The sequence below is a fragment of the Scyliorhinus canicula genome, unplaced genomic scaffold (assembly GCF_902713615.1).
Source record: "Scyliorhinus canicula unplaced genomic scaffold, sScyCan1.1, whole genome shotgun sequence".
Lineage (NCBI taxonomy): Eukaryota > Metazoa > Chordata > Chondrichthyes > Carcharhiniformes > Scyliorhinidae > Scyliorhinus > Scyliorhinus canicula.
Window position 1 is genome coordinate 146651 of NW_024055909.1, and position 21238 is coordinate 167888.

The following is a 21238-nucleotide window of genomic DNA, read 5'->3' on the forward strand; positions in this document are numbered from 1 at the left end:
TTTAATTTGGAAACTGGAACAAATGCTCTAAACATATCATAACGTTATGCTCAGAATGTATTCGATGTAAAATGGAGCAGAGGAAACCTCCTCAGCGCTGCCCGGACAGGCGCCAGAGTGTGACGACTAGGGAATTTTCACAGTAACTTCATTGCAGTGTTAATGAAAGCCTACTTGTGACAATAAAGATTATTATTATTATCTATTGCTTGTCAATCATTTGGATTTATTTCAAATCATAAAAATCTGCTGATTGGTTCGCAAAGTCCAGCTTTTCGCCCTTAGCCCTCTGTTCTCTTTGTCACACTGCGGCAGTGTTTTTGTACGAGGCTCTCTCGAGTTGTTGTCACTGTGTCTCTCAGTCCGCAGAAATACACCGCGCTATCAGACAGCCGCAGCTCCCGGATGGTGAAATTCCCCTCACTTTTCGAAGTGTTTATTGATGCAGAAAATCGAGACTCCACACCCACTGCTCTGGGAACGTCTCCGTAGTTATAGATGTAGATCAATAATGCGGGGGCTTTGTTCCTGTCCTGACGGTACAGCTGTAAATAATATGAAGCAGCTGTGATCAAATACCTGTAATTAATGGTCACCGAGTCTCCTTCAAATTGTGTCACTGCAAGCGGCTCCTGAGAGACCGAATCTTCACTTCTGACCGCTGAAAACATTTAGAAATAGAAGACTTTATTTTTTAATTGTCACGATTGTTTCAAGTTAAGGCAATAGATTGCAAACGGAGGGGAGATGCATTTAAATGATGATTTATATGTCGATATCACGAGCAAAGTGAAAATGGTGCAACTTCGGAACTTACCAGTTAAGAGAACTGCGGCTGCGAGAAATGTGTAAAAGATAACAGCCAACATGTTCACAGAGCTGGTGGTGGATTTAAACAGAGTGAGTTGAAGCTGAATTGTTTCAGATAAGACTTGACAAGATGTTGAGTCATATCCCACCTCACGACTGATTGGTTCGTTCCTGACAGAGTCTAAAGACGGCACCCAATCAGCCCTGAGCTCCTGTGCCCTAAATTTCATCCAATCAACTCAAAGTTTCTTTGTTCTCAACTCCATGACGTCAGAACAAGGGTCCTGGAACCACGTGAAACTGTTCTCAGAACAATGAACTGAACTGAATAGCTTCAGAGAATAAGAAACAGGAGCTGCAGGGGACCATTTTCTCCTTCACTTGGGCCTGGTCTGTCATTCAATAAGATCATGGCTGTTCTACCTCACATCTACCCTCCTGCACTATCCACAACTGTCTATTTGCCTTAATATCCGCAGATCTTTGGAACCATCCTTGAAGAAACTCAGCGACTGAACAACTACGTTCTCTGTGCTACAGACTAATAATAAAACGAGCATTAAAACAAATGTTGGTTCTTTATCGGGGTTAACATTCGAGATGGTGCACGGATTGTAACAGTTCATGTTGTTCTGATAACAGAATCAGAGCCTCCCATTTACAGAGCCGCTCGGAGTCCAGTAAATCGGAATGACAAACATTCAGCACCACAGAAAAAGATCATTCGGGCAAGCTGTCATTTATAATATTGTTTTATTAATATTAGCAGTTCACAATTCTACTGACAGATCTGATTCCGTGAAGAGGAGGTGAGAGTGCATTGCAGGTTTTTGTACGGGTTGACTGTGCCTCTGCAACAGTGTGGGGCTCAGAGCACAGAGATACACGGCAGAGTCAGAGACACGGACCCCGGTGATATTTAAAGGAACTGTTTTCCTATCCTGGTCCAAATCAGCAGAAAACCGGTCAGAGAACTCTGGTGACTTATCACCCTGTCCCTTGCTGAACATTTTCAGTAAATATCTCGGAGCTTTCCCCGGGTACTGGATATACCAGAAAAGAGTTGGAGAGGAGAATTGTGCTTTGTAACTGCAGTTCAACATTGCTGTCTGTTCTTCCTGAACCATTAATTCAGGCGGCTCCTGGGAAACTGAATCTTGGCCACTCGTTCCTGTAACAACATATAGAATGTGTCAGAAATCTGGGAGTAAATATAACCCATGAAACACAGACTGAGGATTTGAGTTCCGACTCACCGGGCAGCAAGACCATTATTATCAGTAAAGCACACAGCGAGCACATGGTTCCTGGTTGTAAAATGAACAGCAACACTGTTTCAAATATGTTGGTGCTTCTAGTCTCATGTCACAGAGTAAACTCAGATCAGAGGCAGATTTCACTTACTGGGAATTTGAGGGACGTTCCTCCGTGCTACGATTGGCTTGTCTCGCAGCTTTTATGTCAGCTGTGGACCAGCCTGTTAGTTGAGGACTAAACACAACTAATTCTGTCCAATCAGATTCCACCCCCGGTTGTGTTTTTCAGTTTGTTCCCTTTTCTCTGTCTCATATTATCCGTCATTTTGTCTTTTTCTGGGTGTAACTCGTTTTTCTTCAAAATTAATATTGATCTATTTGTTTCGGTAGATCTTTATCTCTAATCAAGCTGGAAGGTAAAATAAATCATTTTAGATCAGCCTAATGCACAATAATGAACGATTAATGCAATCCAGTGCATGAGCATTATTAATAGTTACTGTTTTGAGGAGACCAGGGATAAATAGTGAATCAACTCCACACCGAGATGCGGTTCCACTCGGGTTACCTTTGTAAAGTACTGATTTCCGTCATTATTTTTACGACAGGATCTTTACAATATGATAACTCTGACTGTGCCATTAGCTCACATTTCGAAGATGCCAACTGACAAATAGGCACCAGACCCAGAGCTTTTGCAAGTACAGCTTTGTGACGTTGTGCGCCAATTCACGTACCCTGAACATCTTTGGTTTGTGGGAATGAGACCCACGCAAACATGGAGAGAATGTGCAAACTCCACACAGCCAGTAACCCGGGGCCGGATTGAACCCAGGTCTTCAATGCCATGCGACAGCAGTGCTAACCACTGCGCTACCCAGTGTTTATACCGAGTTGATACTATTTGCTATTATCTGCGAGTTTATGTGGAATCTCCCATCTAGACACTACATAGATATTACCGATCGTTAATTATATTTTGGCCCATGACTCCTAATAGTTAGTCCGGTTTGATGAGCATTACTCAATGTGCCACAGCGCCGCCAGTATTGCCAGAAACATTTCCAACTTAATCCCTCTCAGTGAATTGGACTGGACTCAGTCAAAGATTGGGCAGGAGAAAGCGAACCAGGGCTCTATTCAGCTCAGTGCAGTGCGCGAGTTGTGGAGGGGAAGTCTATTGTGATCTCATTCGCCTCCCATCCCACCGGAGTTTGTGAGTTTGTGAAGCCCGTGCATGAATTTGGCGCCCTCTGCTGCTGGATTCAGTTAACTCTGCGTCAGAATTCGGCTACTGAGTGGATTCAGAGTTTACTGCAATACACACCAGGGCGGGAAACCGAGCCAGAAATCTACATTTTAAGCTGTTTAGACACTATTGTTGTTACTGTGGGTGTTTTAAATCAGACAATGATGCTTAATTTGTGCAAATGACCGTTGGAGTTCTCTGTTTAGCCCTGGGAGGACGAAGTCAAAAGAATGCCAAGAATTTGGAGGACAGGCGGAGGTTATAAATCAGAATGATAACAGGGCTGAACAGACTAGTTTTGTTCATTTTGATCATAACGAAGCTACAAAAGCGAGTAAACGGATGCTCTCAGAATTTTGTTTTTATCAGAGACTCGATTGTACAGAATTGTTTAATTAGCTGAAAGCACAACGTCCTAAAAAGAAGATAGGAAGGGGTGAATGACAGTTCATGTTTGTGGGCGATAATGAAGCATGACAGATAATTTTCAATGTATCAGTACAAAGTGTTGACGGGGTTAACGCAGCCGCACCGAGGCACAGGCAAGACTTAAACCCGCGACTTTTGGTTTACAAAACCAACGTTTTCCTTCTTGGCCACCGCACCATGCACTATTAAACAGCATTTATTGTACTGTGATTTGATACAATTTGGCGTCTGGCGCCGAAATTGAAGAGGGAAGAAGAATCAATAGAACATGTCAACAGGTAGGAACTTGAGAACGGAAAACATCACGGGGTTGAAATGCAGGGTAAAAAGGGCAGTAGAAAAAGCTCTTTCAAATAGGCATATGTAGTATCAGTTGAATCTGGCCCCTTACGGCCCTTCCGACACAATATTGTTCTCAGTGAGTTGAGCCGTGAGCAGATGCAGGATGGTCAAAGGCGGTTGGATACTCAATTGTCGCTATTTCCGCTCCATCACTTGTGACTGCAGCTGATCATCGCCGCACACATTTTGAACTTTGAGTCTGCGGTGTCCCTGGTCACAGTTTCCGTTTGCTGGTCGCACTCCAACATCATTGTGATACTCGCGACTCTTGTGTCTGGTTGGATCAGCAGTGCAGTGGGACCTGAATCTCAGCTCTGACAGATAATTGCCTGCCCTGAAGAGCGATTGGATCAGGAACTATCGCGGGGAACAGCTTCGCCGCTCTCCTCGTTATGATCTCGCTACTCAGTGTTTTCTTCACGGCAAAACCCCCATTCTCCACTCACTGTGGAACCAGGTATTATTGTTCATTAAATTGTAATGATGCTGCTGCAGGTGAACGTGATGTTGGTCGACATGAGGCTGATTGTGAATTTTGCAAGTATTTTAATTTTCTGTTCGTTTCTATCAGACTGGAGCCACCAAGACCCAGTGGAGCAGTTGGATACTGAAATGTGAGTTGAAGAGGATATTAACGCCACACATCAAGTTTTGGTCTCCTTACTTGAGAAAGGACATACTGGCACTGGAGGGTGTGCAGAGGAGATTCACTAGGTTAATCCCAGAGTTGAAGGGGTTGGATTCTGAGGAGAGGTTGAGTAGACTGGGACTGTACTCGTTGGAATTTAGAAGGATGGGGGGGGGGGGGCGGATCTTATAGAAACATTTAAAATTATGAAGGGAATAGATAGGATAGATGCGGGCAGATTGTTTCCACTGGCGGGTGAAAGCAGAACTAGGGGACATAGCCTCAAAATAAGGGGAAGTAGATTTAGGACTGAGTTTAGGAGGAACTTCTTCACCCAAAGGGTTGTGAATCTATGGAATTCCTTGTCCAGTGAAGCAGTTGAGGCTCCTTCTTTAAATGTTTTTAAGGTAAAGATAGATAGTTTTTTGAAGAATAAAGGGATTAAGGGTTAAGGTGTTCGGGCCGGAAACTGGACTGAGTCCAGAAAACATCATCCATGATCTCATTGAATGGCGGAGCAGGCTCGAGGGGCCAGATGGCCTACTCCTGCTCCTAGTTCTTATGTTCTTATGTAATCGATCCTGATCCTGATACAGAGTCAACATCCGGGCAGCCTGCACGGTTCATGTTCCATCTGATTGTAGAGAATCTGTGTCGCAGCAAATGCAGACGTGATCTCTGACACACTGCCTACCTTTGTTCTGCCATTAACACATTCTGACCGCTTGATGCGCCATCAGCACCTTTCATCGCCTTGATTAGCCTCATTTACATTCCCTTTTTCTTTCTGCCCGAGACATTTTCGTCATTTCCCACCTATTGCTAGCCCTCTATCGAGGCCCAATACAGCACTCCACGACCCCCACCCCCCACCCACTGAATTGAACATTAAGGCCCAAGCACTGAATTTTCGGCAGGCAATGAGAGGTGAAGAATTTTCATACATTGGCACAGCTCGGATATTAGCAGCTAGTTCATCCACAACAGAACTTCAGCGATTTCCAAATGAACATATTTAATCACCATCTCAAACATGTCTAAATGTGTGACAAATGCAACTTACTGCGGATGCTTCAAACGGAAACAAAAACAGAAAATACTGGACAATCTCAGCAGGTCTGACAGCCTCTGGGGAGCGAAATGGCAGCTGTCGTTTCCAGTCAAGTGGACTCTTTGTCAAAGCTGGAGAACTGGAATTGGAGATTCAGACGATTGTGGGTGGGGGGGGGGGGGGGGTGGAGTGCTGTATTGGGCCTCGATAGAGGGCGAGCAATAGGTGGGAAAAGACGAAAATGTCTCGGGCAGAAAGAAAAAGGATAAGTTGATGGAAAAAAACATGTGGTGGAGGGGGAAGTGAGAGTTCACAGTCTGAAGTTGTTGAACTGATAAAATGAAAGGGACAGAGAGCTGTCTGAGTCCACCAGAATTAGTCAATAGAAATGTGAATGCCCACACATAGACAAACTTCTTGGGAACGAATTGGTTCCATGCAGTTTGAGCTCAGCTTCTCAAAGCAAACCCAATGTGAATGAATCCCGCCGTCTGCGCCGCAAAGAAATGAAGAAAACATGCGGTTTGACCAACGGAAAACCTCATCGAAGGGCTCGTCCGAGATTTGAACCCGGGACCTCTCGCAAATTCCGACAGCGGCACACCCAAAGCGAGAATCATACCCCTAGACCAACGAGCCCCGCAAAAAGAGTCAAAGCATACTGTCATTGCCATCGAAAATCAAGCTAACATCTGCGGAGAACGCCAAAAGTACTGCAACATCTCAGGGAGTCAGGCAGCATTTGTCGACAGGACAACAAAGTTCGTCTTTCACCATCACCTTTCATTAAAACCGGGACAGGTTAGAAACGTCTTAACCAAGTGAATTACCGCAGGAAGGAAACAGAACAACAGGAAAGGGCTCTAATGGGGGGCAAGTCAGGAGAGATTAAATGAAAAGAGGCCTTGGGACCCTGGCCACAGAGTTAGATTAGCATCAAATCAGAGAATAATGACACCACAGTATGAGGCCATTCCGGCCGCCGTGTCTGTGCCAGCTCTCTGTTAGCGCAATGGAAGAAACAAAGAAACAAAAGATATGTCTGGAGGAGCTATCGATGGCAGATTGATCGACAACTACCGCCCGGACATAAAGAACAAGTGGAAACAAGATTGAAACCCAAATCTGCGATGGAAGGACACACAAAATGGGTGCAGCATTTACAGTGTGAAACTACTGAACACACACTGAGTGTGAAAGCTGTATTGAGCCCAGTGGAAAGATGCGCTGCTGTTCCTCGAGTGGCTGTTGAGCTTCTTTGGAAAATTTCTCGACGCCGAGGTCCGGGAGGTCAGCGTTAAGATCCAGCTCTCCAGTCAGTTCAATTCTCCACTTTGGCTCTGTGGATTAGATGGGTCACGTCTCTGTGGTCAACACAGATCTGGAGCATCAATTTTATCCAAACGCACTCCAGCTCAGACACTGTCTCTCTCTCTCGAGCATCATCTGTGGGGAGAGAAACGACGTAAACATTCCGAGTCCTGAGAAATCCTTTTCAGAGTGGGCCAATGTAAATCAACACCGCCGTCAGCATCGCAAACAATTCATAATCCCTGACCTGGAGTAAAGAGCCTGTCCTGGATTTAAACCCACGACCACTCCCATAGGCATTGATTGAAAATCCTTAAACGAGAACCAGACCTCGAGAACAAAGGGCACAAATTTAAGACCGACATTAAGCAAAACATAACTTATGTTAATTTCGATATAATTTCTACAGCTCACGGCTTTATATGTTCAGACATCTGTTAATTTAAGAAACAGCTGTCGCTTGCAACAAGGGACCTGGCCTCTCAAACAGACCATCAGAATCTGCAGCAACACAGTGAGGTTGTATATTCCGCACGTCCACTGATTGCCTGCGGTTTCTGTAGTGTAGTGGTTATCACATTCGCCTCACACGCGAAAGGTCCCCGGTTCGAAACCGGGCAGCAAACATTTAGCATTTCGTGTGAGAAAAGTTTGCACAATTATTGGGCACAAAATAATTCTGTTTCCTGAATGTTGCCGGAATCTCGTGTGTTCCAGGACTATGAAATTTCGTCTCACATGAGCCACTACACTGAATTGAACATTAAGGCCCAAGCACTGAATTTTCGGCAGGCAATGAGAGGTGAAGAATTTTCATATCTTGGCACACCTCGGATATTAGCAACTCGTTCATCCACAACATAGTTTCAGCGATTTACAAATGAACATATTTAAGCACCATCTCAAACATGTCTAAATGTATGACAAATGCAATTTACTGCGGATGCTTCAAACGGAAACAAAAACAGAAAATACTGGATAATCTCGGCAGGTCTGACAGCCTCTGGGGAGCGAAATGGCAGCTGTCGTTTCCAGTCAAGTGGACTCTTTGTCAAAGCTGGAGAACTGGAACTGGAGATTCAGACGATTGTGGGTGGAGGAAAGCAAACCCAATGTGAATGAATCCCGCAGTCGACGCCGCAAAGAAATCATGTTGCTTGACCAATGGAAAACCTTATCGAAGGGCTCGTCCGGGATTTGAACCCGGGACCTCTCGCAAATTCCGGCAGCGAATCAGCCAAAGCGAGAATCATACCCTCGACCAACGAGTCGCGCGAAAAGAGTCAAAGCATACTGTCATTGCCATCGAAAATTAATCTAACATCTGCAGAGAACGCCAAAAGTACTGCACCATCTCAGGTAGTCAGGCGGCATTTGTCGACAGGACAACAAAGTTCGTCTTTCACCATCACCTTTCATAAAAACCGGGACAGGTTAGATATCAGAAGGGGGTTCAGTGCAGTTAGATTGCGAATATACAGACCGGACCATGTACCACATACTATGGTATCAGCAAAAGCCGGCACAGCCGCCGAGATTGGTCATCATTAACATATTGACGATGAAGAAAGAGGAGATCTCAGGGCGACATCTGGCGGCTGCCAACAAGTCTAAAAAGAATGGTTATCTCAATATAAACGCGCTCAGTGTGGAGGATGGGGCGGTCTATTACTGTGTAATGAGCACAGTGTCACAAAGCAGCTACAACCACGTACGAAAGCCTCAGAGAGTATTTTCAATTCCAGTAAATTTGCGTTCCTGCCCTTATACCGGAGGATGGTTTGATCTGGATTCAGAAAAATACTCAGGTCTATTTCTCCACAATTGCATTGCCGTCTCTGTCCTTGTATAGGTCAATAGAGGAGCCGTTTCGGATTCGTGAGATTAATCAGCATGTCGCGATGCACAGTAAATTTAAGCTTGGAATATCCACTTCCGAGCAGCAGTAATGAAAGTTCTCAGATGTGGGGATAATAAAATCTTCCAGGACCGTTAACTTAGGTCGACCTTATGCCAACGAGTCTGAGCCCCTAGTAGTCTTCAGCGGAACATCGACTTTCTGATCGAAAATACATCAGATCTATGTTGACACTTCCTGCTTTCTGTTATGGAGGTTCCCGGATAAGGGGCGTGTTTCAAAGAAAGTGTGGTGCTGTCCAAGTGAGTTCTGTAAAATCCACGGGCCTGTGATGATTCCACGTCTCACAAATGTCCATGCCCGCGGGACCATGTGTACGGTCCTTCCAGATATTTTCCGCACTGCCTCAGGGGACCAATATTACCAGCATTCTCATTCGATCCCTGGCAATCAGAGGATTGGCCGTCACTGTTGAAATGCACAGAGTTGTGATCCTGTTTTCGTCTCCGTGGCGCAATCGGTTAGCGCGTTCGGCTGTTAACCGAAAGGTTGGTGGTTCGATCCCACCCAGAGCCGAATTGTTGTTCCACTCCTGGATGATATGTTTTTAGGGGCTGTTTAGGACAGGGCTAAATCGCTGGCTTTGAAAGCAGACCAAGCAGGCCAGCAGCACGGTTCGATTCCCGTAACAGCCTCCCCGAACAGGCGCCGGAAGGTGACGACTCGGGGATTTTCACAGTAACTTAATTTGAAGCCGACTCGTGACAATAAGCGATTTTCCTGTTCTGATGACACGTACCGTGCTCCGGCTGCGGCATGGAATTACCTCTGTCGCTGTAATATCCTTCATAGCGCCGAGCTGGGGAATAGCTCAACGATGCTGTGTCTCCCTCGATAACAAACACCAACTCAGGAGATTGTGACACCTCCTCACGGACCTGCTAACAGACGAATGTTGAGCAGGAGTTGGTTATTCATCCCCTTGAGCCTTCTCCAACATTCAATAAGTTCGTGACAGATGCGAACGTGACCTCAGATTCACATTTCACCTACCCCGGATAACCTTTGATTACCTTTTCAGTTGAGAATCCAACCACATCTGTCTTAAAATCTTCAACGGGCCTATCTCAGCGGTCTCTGGAGAAGAATCCCTCAGAAAAAAAGCCCAAAGATCTACATAACCGGGCCGGGTCGAGCAGTATCTCTGGCCATGATGTGGAGATGCCGGCGTTGGAATGGGGTGAGCACAGTAAGAAGTCTTACAACACCAGGTTAAATGATTCTGTTTTGTGATTCACCTGAGGAAGGAGCTGCGCTCCGAAAGCTCGTGTTTGAAACAAACCTGTTGTACTTTAACCTGATGTTGTAAGACTTCTTACTGTATCTCTGGCAGCAGCGCATCCCTTCCCGATGAACTTAATGCATTCTATGCTCGGTTTGAGCAGGTAACCAACAATCCGCTGTCAAGTGCCCCAGCAGCCCTTAATTCACCCATACCCACCATCACAGTTTCCGAAGTCAGATCGGCTTTCCGGAAAGTGAACCCACGGAAGGCGACTGGCCCGGACGGGATCCCTGGTCGTGCACTCAGAGCCTGAGCATACCAGCTGGCAGAGGTATTCACGGACATCTTTAACCTATCCCTACTCCACTCCGAGGTCCCCACCTGCTTCAAGAAGTCCACCATCATACCGGTACCAAAGAAGAACGAAGCAACATTCCTCAATGACTACCCTCCGGCGGCCCTGACATCAGTTGTAATGAAGTGCTTCGAGAGGCTGATCATGAAGCGCATCACCTCCATACTCCCGGAACGCCTTGACCTATTTCAATTCGCATACCGTCGCAACTGGTCCACATCAGACGGCATTTTCCTGGCCCTACACTCATCCCTAGAGCATCTCGAAAACAAGGACTCCTACATCAGACTCCTATTTATTGACTACAGCTCCGCCTTCAACACCATAATCCCAGCCAAGCTCATATCACAGCTCCAAGACCTAGGACTTGGCTCTCCACTCTGCAACTGGATCCTTGACTTTCTGACCAACAGACCACAATCAGTAAGAATGAACACCAAAACCTCCTCCACAATAGTCCTCAACACCGGTGCCCCGCAAGGCTGCGTACTTAGCCCCCTACTCTACTCCCTGTACACACACAACTGCGTGGCAAAACTTGGTTCCAACTCCATCTCCAAGTTGGCTGACGATACGACCATAGTGGGCCGGATCTCGAATAACTACGAGTCCGAATACAGGAGGGAGATAGAGAACCTAGTGGAGTTGTGTAACGACAACAATCTCTCCCTCAATGGCAGCAAAAGTAAAGAGCTGGTCATCGACTTCAGGAAGCAAAGTACTGTACACACCCGTGTCAGCATCAACGTGGACGAGGTGGAGATGGTTAGCAGTTTCAAATTCCTAGGGGTGCACATCACCAAAAATCTGTCCTGGTCCACTCACTTCGATGCTATCACCAAGAAAGCACAACAGCGCCTATACTTCCTCAGGAAACTAAGGAAATTCGGCATGTCCACATTAACCCGTACCAACTTTTACAGATGCACTATAGAGAGCATCCTATCAGGCTGCATCACAGCCTGGTATGGCAACTGCTCGGCCCAGGACCGCAGGGAACTTCAGAGAGTCGTGAATAGTGCCCAGTCCATCACACGAACCTGCCTCCCATCCATGGACTCCATCTACACCTCCCGCTGCCGGGGGAAAGCGGGCAGCATAATCAAGGATCCCTCCCACCCGCCTTACTCACTTTTCCAACTTCTTCCATCAGGCAGGAGATTCAGAAGTCTGAGAACAAGCACGAACAGACTCAAAAACAGCTTGTTCCCCACTGTCACCAGACTCCGAAATGACTCTCTTATTGACTGACCTCATTAACACTACACCCTGTATGCTTCAACCGATGCCAATGCATATGTAGTTACATTGTATATCTTGTGTTGCCCTATTATGTAGTCACATGTATTTTCTTGTATTTTCTTGAAATTTGTTTAATTCCCTTTTCTTCCATGTACTGAGTGATCTGTTGAGCTGCTTGCAGAAAAATACTTTTCACTGTACCTCGGTAATAAACAAATCCAATCCAACAACCCGTCTTGCTCCATTTTCACATAATAATAAATGGCGATGGTCTTTCTGACCGCCCTCTCGCATCCACCTTGAGAGATGAATATCATGAATATCACCCCCCCCCCCCCCACCACACACACACACACACATATACCCCTACACCTCTTGGTGTCGGTTTGTTTCTGGGACCCACTGCCTTTCTGCTAGAATGTGTTTGACGGCACAGACACATATGGGGATCTCTATATTTGTGTGCTGGTATTTCTCTATATATGTGTCATATTGCGATCATTTCTACATTTGCTGCTACGCAGATTCTCACCAATCAGACGGAATATGAACCGTGCAGGCTGCCCGGATGCTGACTGTGTATCAGGATCGTCAGTATCGATTGTACTGCTGTGTGGCGTCAGTATCCTCTTCAACCCTCATTTCAGCGTCCAGATGTTCCACTGGGTCTTCGTGGCTCCAGTCTGATAGAAACGAACAGAAAACAATAATAATCTCAAAATTCAGAATCAGCCTCATATTGACCAACGTAACGGTCACCTGCACCATACTCATTATTATTTAATTAACAATAATATCTGGTTACTCAGTAAGGGGAGAATGGGGGTTTTGCAGTGAAGGAAATACTGAGTAGCGAGATCATAACGAAGAGGGTGACGAGGCAGTTCCCCGCGATCGTTCCTGAATCAATCGCTCTTTAGCGCAGGCAATTATCTGTCAGAGCAGTAATCCAGATTCAGGTCCCACTGCATTGCTGATCCAACCAATGACAGGAATCGAGCAGCGGCAGCAGTATATTCCAATGTTGGAGCGAGGGTATCAAACGGAAACTGTGACCGGGTCACCGCAGACTCAAAGCTGAAAATTGTGGGGCGGTTATCAGCTGCAGTCACAAGTGATGGAGCGGAAATAGCGACAGTTGAGCATCCAGCAGCCCGTGACCATCCTGCACCTGCTCAACTCACTGAGAACAATATAGTGTCGGAGGGGTGGGGGCAGATTGAACTGACGCTACCTGCGCCTATTTGAAATAACTTTTTCTATTGCCCTTTTTACCCTGCATTTAAATCCCGCGGGGTTTTCCGTTCTCAAGTTCTGACAATGCTTTTTGAAATTTTCTATTGATTCTTCTTCTCTCATCAATTGTTGCGCCAGACTCCAAATGATAACAACTCACAGTGCAATCAACCTCACTTGCTTGCATGAGGTGCGGTGGCCAAGAGGAAAGGCGTTGGGTTCGTAAACCAAAAATCGCGGGTTCAAATCCCGCCCGTGCCTCGGTGCTGATCCATTCAAAGACGTTTCATTGTCTCGCAAACGCTTGCAGCATGAAATATCATTCACCTATCTTCTTTATAGGACATTTAACCTAATGAAAGTCAATCTGGTCTCTGAAAAAAGCGATGTTCAGAGCAGTTCCCCTTTTGTACCTTCTTCGTCAGAACCACAATAAACTGCTATTATTCTGAGTTCTAACCTCCGCATGTCCACCAAAATCTTGGCATTCTTTCGACTTCATCGCATCCATGGTGTGAACCGAGAACTACAGATTAAGCATCATTTTTTGATTAGAAACACCTATAATGACAAAGATAGTGTATTAACAGCTGAAATTTAGATTTCTGTCCAGGTTTCTCGCCCTGATATGCATTGCACTGAATCCACTCAACAGCCGAATTCTAACACGGAGTAAACCGAATCCGGCAGCAGAGGGCGCCAAATTCAAGCACGGGCGTCAGAAACTCACCTGATGGTGTCGGCCAAACCGATAGGATGGGAGGCGAGTGATGTCACAATAGACCCTCTCCCTGCACTGCACTAAGTTCCCTCTCTCCTACAATCTATTTCAGTTCACTGGGAGAGATTCAGTCAGACATGTTAGTGATAATACTGGCGGCGCTTTGGCACAGTAAGTAGTTACAGTGTTAATTAAACCAGATTAGCACATTAATACACATAGGCTATGTGTAATTAACGATCGGGAATGTCTATGAAGTGCCTGCATCAGAGGTCCCAAAAAATGCCGCAGATAGAAGTAGATTTATATCAACTCTGTTTAAACTCAGGGCGGCACGGTAGCGCAATGGTTGGCACTGCTGCCTCGTTGCACTGAGGACAAGGGTTCGATCCCGGTCCCAGATCACTGCCCGTGTGGCGTTTGAACATTCTCACTCCCACAACCTAGATGTACAGGCTAAGTGGACTAGCCACGCTAAAAAGCACCTCTTAATTGAAAACAACTCTAACTTTATAAAGGAACAACAATCTGTTCATTTCATTCCTTCACTTTCGCAGGCCGGCTATATGTAATCCAGTAGCCCAGTCAGCAGTGACAATAACTGTCCCAGAAGTGGGTTCGGTGAAGTTAAATTGCCAATATAAAGGCCCCAACATGTACAAAATGCAATGATATCAGGAGAAACCGGCACAGCCACCGAGATTGATTATCACCAACACCTTAGTAATGAAGAAAGATGTTGGTTCAGGACGATATCTGGCGGTTGCTGACAAATCTAAACAGAACAGTTACATCAGTATAAGCGCATTCGATGCGCTTATACTGAGGACGGGGTGGTCTATTACTGCTCACCGAGGAACAGCGTTAGAGAAAACCTAAAGCCCCGTACACAACGCTGAGTGAGTGTTTACAGCATCACTGAGGTTCCTTTCCGAGAAGGAATTGATCCCAGGCTCAGGCAAGCAATCATGTCTATTTACCGGACATGTCTCTGTCCTTGCGTAGATCGACAGAGGAATAGTTTGGGAAATCCTGAGAGCTTTGGCTGAAAATATCAGCCATGATTGAATGGCGAAGCACACTCGATGGGCCAAGTGGCCTAATTCTGCTCCTGTGTCTAATGGCCTTATCATCTTATTATTGTCTATTATACTGCACATTTTATTGTAACTTTAAAACCGGGGGATCTAACTACCAGCAGAGGGAGGCACTCAAATGAGGAGTTGAGATGGACGAAAATCATGGCCTGCTCTCGCAGATGAGTCCAAGGGCAAAGACGCCTCGTTACCCGTTCCTGTAACGAAATGCAGAATGGATCAATATCTGCTGCGGTACTAAATGTACAAGGTACTTAATGGGCGGCACTGTGGCTCAGTGGTTTGCATTGCTGCCTCACAGCTCCAGGAACCGGGGTTCGATTCCCGGCTTGAGTCACTGTCTGTGTGGAGTCTGCACATTCTCCCACTGTCTGCATGGGTTTCCTCAGGGTGTTCCGGTTTCCTCCCACAATTCCCGAAAATACATGCTGTTGGGTAATTTGGACATTCTGAATTCTCCCTCTGTGTACTCGAACAGGCGTCGGAATGTGGTGACTAGGGGATTTTCAACGTAACTTCATTGCAGTCTTAATGTTAAGCCTAATTGTGACACTAATAAAGATTATTATTGAACAACATGAGAATTACTATCAGTCTGGGACATGGGAAGCACATGGTGCCAGGTTTAGACCTTAATAGATATCAAGTTGTCGATCGAAAATACCCGAAGTTTCTGTTGACACGACATGTTTTATGTTGGATTCCCACGCAGATCAGGGACAGACTTCGTCCAATTGAGACGAAGGGGCGCTAAAGGGCAATTTAGCAAGGCCAATCCAGATTTCCTCCACATCTTTGAACTGTGGGAGGAAATCGCTTCTCGGACTTTTTGCTAAGATGACCGTGAGGTCAGGTGGAATGCGTGGATCTGGTATGTCTCTCTTCTGGGGGCCATGAATTGGATTCAATTTGAATTGGTTTTTGGAGCAGGCATGGAGCTGCATTACGGATTTGCCCCTGTCCACACTCTGAGCTCTAGCTTTGTAACTCTGATAAGGTCTTAAAAAAAACTTGAGCAGCCGGAGGAAACCCTCGCAGACATGGGGAGAAAGTGCAAACTGCACACTCACGGCCGGAAGTGAACCCGGGTCCCTGGCGCTGTGAGGCAGCAGTGCTAACCACTGTACCACTCCTGTTCCACCGCACCATCCCTACTTGCAGGACAATAGAGGCATGGATTCTAAAAGCAGGGAGATCATGTTGGAGTTGTACAGAACTGTCGTGAGGCCACAGCTGGAGTACTGTGTGCAATTCTGGGCGCCACATTATAAGAGGATGTGATTGCACTGGAGGGGTTGCAGAAGAGATTCGCCATTATGTTGCCTGGGATGGAACATTTATGTTATGAAGAGAAGTTGCATAGTGTTGTGTGTACAAGATTACGAGGGTCATGGCAGGGTGGATAGGGAGGCGCAGTTCCTCTTAGTTGAAGGGTCAGTTGCGAGGGGACACAAGTTCAAGGTGAGGGGCAGGAGGTTATGGGGATCTGAGGAAAATCTTATTTATTCAGAGGATAAAATCTATAGTAAATCCAGATTTACTATCTGGAGTAAACTACGTGGGAGGGTGGTAGAGGCTGTGTGCTTCACATCCATTAAATAGTACCTGGATGAGCACATTACATGTCTTCACATTCAAGGCTATGGAACACGTGCTGACAAATGAGGTCCTGTAGTTAGTCCTGTATTTTTCACGTGTTGGTGCAGACTCGACTGACCGGAAGGCCTCATCTGAACTGGTGGTTCTGTGTATCTGTGATTCTGAGTGCTATAACATTCCTGGCACTATAATAATTCCGCGAGTGACAAACTTCCAGGATTTCCGCGTACATATTTATGTCCAGGTATTGGCTGCCCAATTTTATTTGCCTTGTCTTTCACTGGCGTGTCACTGGCAATCAGAGGAATGCATTTCTCTGCTGCAATAAAGCAAGATGTGATAATGTTAGAATAACCAGTACCGTGAGCCGGTTGCGGCATTGGGATCGCCACACCATTGAAGGATACGGCCTGCTGGTGTGGGGGCTCAGCTCAACGATTCTGTCTCGCTCAGTAACAAACACTGACTCGGGAAAATGCAGGGCCTTTTCATTGCCATATGAGCATCCGACTTGGGAGCAGGGAGTTGGTCAATCGGCCACTCGGGTCTACTCCACAATTCAATGAGATCAGGACTAAGGTGACCATGGCCTCAGCTCCACATTCCGTGTAACCCAAGGACGCTGGTAGAGGTATAATCAATAAGTTCGCAGATTCCGAGAACATTGTTGATGTGGTTAATAATGAAGAGGAAAACCTTAGAATAGTGGCAAATGGCCTCTGAAAATTTGCGAGGTGATGCAATTTGGGAGAACTAGAAAGACAAGGGAATATATAATGAACAGTAGGACGCTGGGAATTACAGTAACCAGAAGGACCTGGGATGCGTATCCGTAGAGCCCTGAAAGCACCAGGACAGGTAAATACGGTGGTTAAGAAAGGCTTATGAAATATTTGCGTTTATTTTCCGTTCAACATAAGAGCAGGGAGGTTATGATGAAGCTGTAGAAACGCTGGTTAGGCAACGACTGGATCCCTGTGTGCAGTTCTGGTCGCCGTAGTACAGGAAGGATTTGATTGCAGTAGAGCGGGTGCAGTGGAGATTCCCCAGGATGTTGCCGGGGATGGAGTGTTTCGGCTATGAAGATGAGGAAATGAATAAATGAATGTGATAAAATTAGGCACTAGGACCCTGAGGGCACTGTGGTCACAGACAGAACAAAGGAAAGCAGAAGTTTCATGGCTCGCGGGGGATGGTAACCTCGTGGTCAGAAGGAATCAAAGATGCTGGGGTTACAATGCAAAGTGACCAATTAGGATATAGGGCCAGGTCAGGAGGTGTATAGAATGACCAATGGGAAGCTTATATGTGAATCTTACTGTGATTTTGAATATATCAGCAGAAGCTTCTTTGTATTCTGTCTCTCTTTATTCTGGGTTCTCAGAAGACAGTGTGTGTGTCCTGAGGTCCTATGGATTGAGTCAGCCTTGCAAGTTGGTTATTATTAAATGATATGATACCTGCAAATCCATCTCAGATTTTATTGAATCTAGACTGACAGCAAATTAACGAGGAATCCACAAAGACAGGCTGATTGGCTTAGGATGGTTTTCCTCAGAGCAGAGAAGGCTGAAGGGGGGCCTGATTCAGGTTTATTAAATCTATCTAATCCACCTATTCTGCATATTTTTGGATTGTGGGAGGAAACCGCTGCACACGGAGGAAACCATCACAGTCCTGGGGACAACGTGCAAAGGCCACGGGCTCGTCCAAGGCCAGAGTAGAATCCGGGTTCCTGGCGCTGTGAGGCTGCAGTGCTAGCCATTGTATCGCCCCAAATAACCGAACTCTTTGAGCAGGTTTTTGACCATTTGACCTAAATGCTCCACTGAAACTCCTTTGGACATGTAATGATGTGAAAAGCTCAACATTAATTTAAATTGTTGCATTTGCTATTGTCCAGTGAGACCTGATAGTTTACTGAATGAGTGAGTCTGTACACCAATATATGAACAAGAAGCAGGAGTTTTGGAATCACAGATCGATTCGTCAATCTTACATCTGTTATGAATGCAAGTTGCAATCGTAAACTGGTTTAACTGTGCAAGTGGACCTCACCTCTTGCTATTTTTGAGATGTTTTGTTACAATGTTTGTCACTCACTCTGTAAATTGAACTGCCCATGAGGACGCGCCCCCTGCTGAGCAGCAGCTGGAACTGCCAGTCTGGGGTTTTTGTACGGGATCCCCCATATCTCTGTAGCAGTGTGGGCTGCATGGCACAGAAATCCACGGCTCTGTCGGAGATCATTGTGTTACTGATCGTTAGCTCGGTAGTCTTGTCTTTTTTATCAAACGTAGAAGAAAACCGATTATTGAGGTCGGTGTTCCTTTGCACCGTCTGTCCAATAAGAAGAAACATATACTTTGGAGCTTTCCCGAGCTGCTGACTGTACCAGTACACATAAGGGTTAGCAGCACCTGTTTTCAAGGTGCAGGTTAACGTGACTTCACTTTCCTCTGTAACCGTTATTTCAGATTCCTTTTGTTCCACGGTGTCCTGGTGGCTCCATTCTAACAGAAGTAACAGCAATAATGACAATCAGAGTTAGCATCGCATTCAGTAATACGATCATCAGCAAAATAATCTCTGTCATTTTACCAACAATAAAATCAGGGTTACTGCATTCAGGAAGAGAATGGAGTGTTACTGGGAAGGAAATACTGACTGAGAAGTGAGATAATGACGAGCAGCGAAGCGAGATGGTTCCTCATGATCCTTCCTGAGTTTGTGATTCTGCAATGAGAGACATCCTCTGTCAGAGACAGAAATACAGATCCCCGTCACACTGCATTGCTGAACCGGCCAATGAGAGGAATGAACCAGCAGCAGCAATCTCTCCACAATTGGGTCAGAGTGAGAGCAGCAACCGGAAGCAGTGGGCGGGGATACCGCAGTCTGAATATTGAGTGACGTGTGCGGTGACTCTCAGCTGTACTCGGAACTGATGGAGCGGAAATAGCGACGGTTGAATCTTCACTGCACCGTGACCATCCTGCACCTGCTCACTGTTCAAGTCACTGAGAAGAAATATATTGGAAAGGACATGACGGACTAGAATCTAGAATCTTCGAGTCAGGGATGAGGCTACACGATCTATATTGCCCGAGACACTTTGAAATGGTTACCTTATTCTTCTTTCAAAAATAGCATTTTCTACATAGCCAGGTAATTGCCTTTACATTTCCTTCTTAAAGTTATTGTTGAATTTTCTTCCTTTTCTTAGACACCTCTTCTGTAGTTCAGCAAATCGCAGTATACATAATGAATGGAACTTTCCTGGGCTTTATTTCTCCCCGATCTTTGTACTATCCAAGGATCTGCTTGAAACAGTTCCGTTTCATCTTCATTGACAGATCCTCTCACCTTTCAGCAACTCAGTACAGTCTCTCCTTTACTTTCTTTGACCTAAGGAGAGGTGGCCTTGTGGCGTCATCGGCAGCTTCCGTGCCTCTGGCTCCTTAGTCGTAGAGCTTTACGGCAAAGAAGAGGCCCTTTGACACATCGTGTTTGCCCCGGCCATCAAGTACCGATCTAGTCTAAACCAATTTCTGACACTTGACCCGGAGCCTTGCATGCAATGGCGTTTCAAATCATCATCTAAACGCTTCTTTATTGTTGTGAGAGTTTCCGCCTGGACTAGCCTTATGGGCAATGAGTTCCAGGTTCTCACCGCGCTCAAATTCCCTCTAAACCTTCTGCTTCATACCTTAAATCTATGCCCCTTCGTTGTTGACCCTTCTGCTAATGGAAAGGTTTTTTTTAACCCCTCGATTAGGTCCTCCTCAGTATTCTCTGCTTTAAGGTCAATATCCCAGCTATCTAGCCTCTCCTCAGAGCTGAAACATTCCTGCCCAGAAAACCTCCTGATTAATCTCTTCTGCAGCCTCTCTGCTATAATCACATCCTTTCCGTCAGGTGGCGACCGGATGTGCACAAAATACTCCAGCTGAGGACTAACCAGCATTTTATACGGCTCCATAATAACCTCCCTGCTCTTATATTCCATGTCTCAGCTAATAAAGGCAAGTATCCTGTATGTCTTCTTCACCACCTTATCTACTTGTCCAGTTGCCTGCGGGGATCTGTGGGCATGAATACCAAGGTCCTGTACTTCTTGGCGTCCTGCCATTCATTGTGTGTTTTCTTGCAAAGTTCGTCCTCCCAAAATGCATCAGTGTTAAATTCCGTTTGCCACTGTTCTGCCCATCTGGCCCTTCCGTCAATATCATCCTGCAATCTATACCATTCCTCCTCGCTATTTAGCACACCGACGATTTTCATGCGGTGTGCGAACGACGGTTGGGTATAGCTCAGGAGATTGGAAAGCCAGAAGGGTCTGGATTCCTGTTCCAGCTCTGGAGTGGCTGCGGCCTGCCTCCCAGTGACGTTGCAATGTATTAGACCTGCCTACCGACAGATAGCGCCAGAGAAAGAAGTAACGAGAAGAATCCAGATTTGGATAGTCAGTTCTCATTCCTGACATCGATGTTTTCACATACAAATCAATGATCTTAAATCCATTCAGAAACCCCCAGTGTGAACCGGGTTGGACAGAATCCTCCAGCAGAGGGCGCAAAGTCCAGGCATGATAGTTAGAAAGTCACATGAGACCAAAGCCAGACGCATATTCAGTGATGTCACAGTGGGCCTGGTTCCCGTGCTGTGTCTGGGTGGGACATTGAGCTCAACAGAGCCCGAGTTCCTTTGCTTTCTCAATCTCTAACTCATTCCATTCCCAATCACTGAGAGATTCAGTCAGACATGTT

At 45.9% G+C, this 21238-nt stretch overlaps 3 non-coding genes and 1 gene segment (V, D, J or C); 2 read left to right on the forward strand and 2 right to left on the reverse strand.

Annotated features, from left to right (window-relative positions):
- Positions 1-1580: 1580 nt before the first annotated feature.
- On the reverse strand, positions 1581-2112 carry LOC119961293. The segment is given in 2 exon segments: positions 1581-1981; positions 2067-2112. Coding segments are annotated over 2 exon segments (447 nt in total).
- A 4202-nt stretch (positions 2113-6314) lies between these two features.
- trnap-ugg lies at positions 6315-6404 on the reverse strand. Its single transcript is given in 2 exon segments — positions 6315-6350; positions 6369-6404. It is a non-coding gene; the product is annotated as a tRNA-Pro (tRNA).
- Positions 6405-7629: 1225 nt separating this feature from the next.
- On the forward strand, positions 7630-7703 carry trnav-cac. The gene has a single exon. It is a non-coding gene; the product is annotated as a tRNA-Val (tRNA).
- Positions 7704-9436: 1733 nt separating this feature from the next.
- Positions 9437-9510, forward strand: trnan-guu. Its single transcript has one exon. It is a non-coding gene; the product is annotated as a tRNA-Asn (tRNA).
- Positions 9511-21238: the final 11728 nt, after the last annotated feature.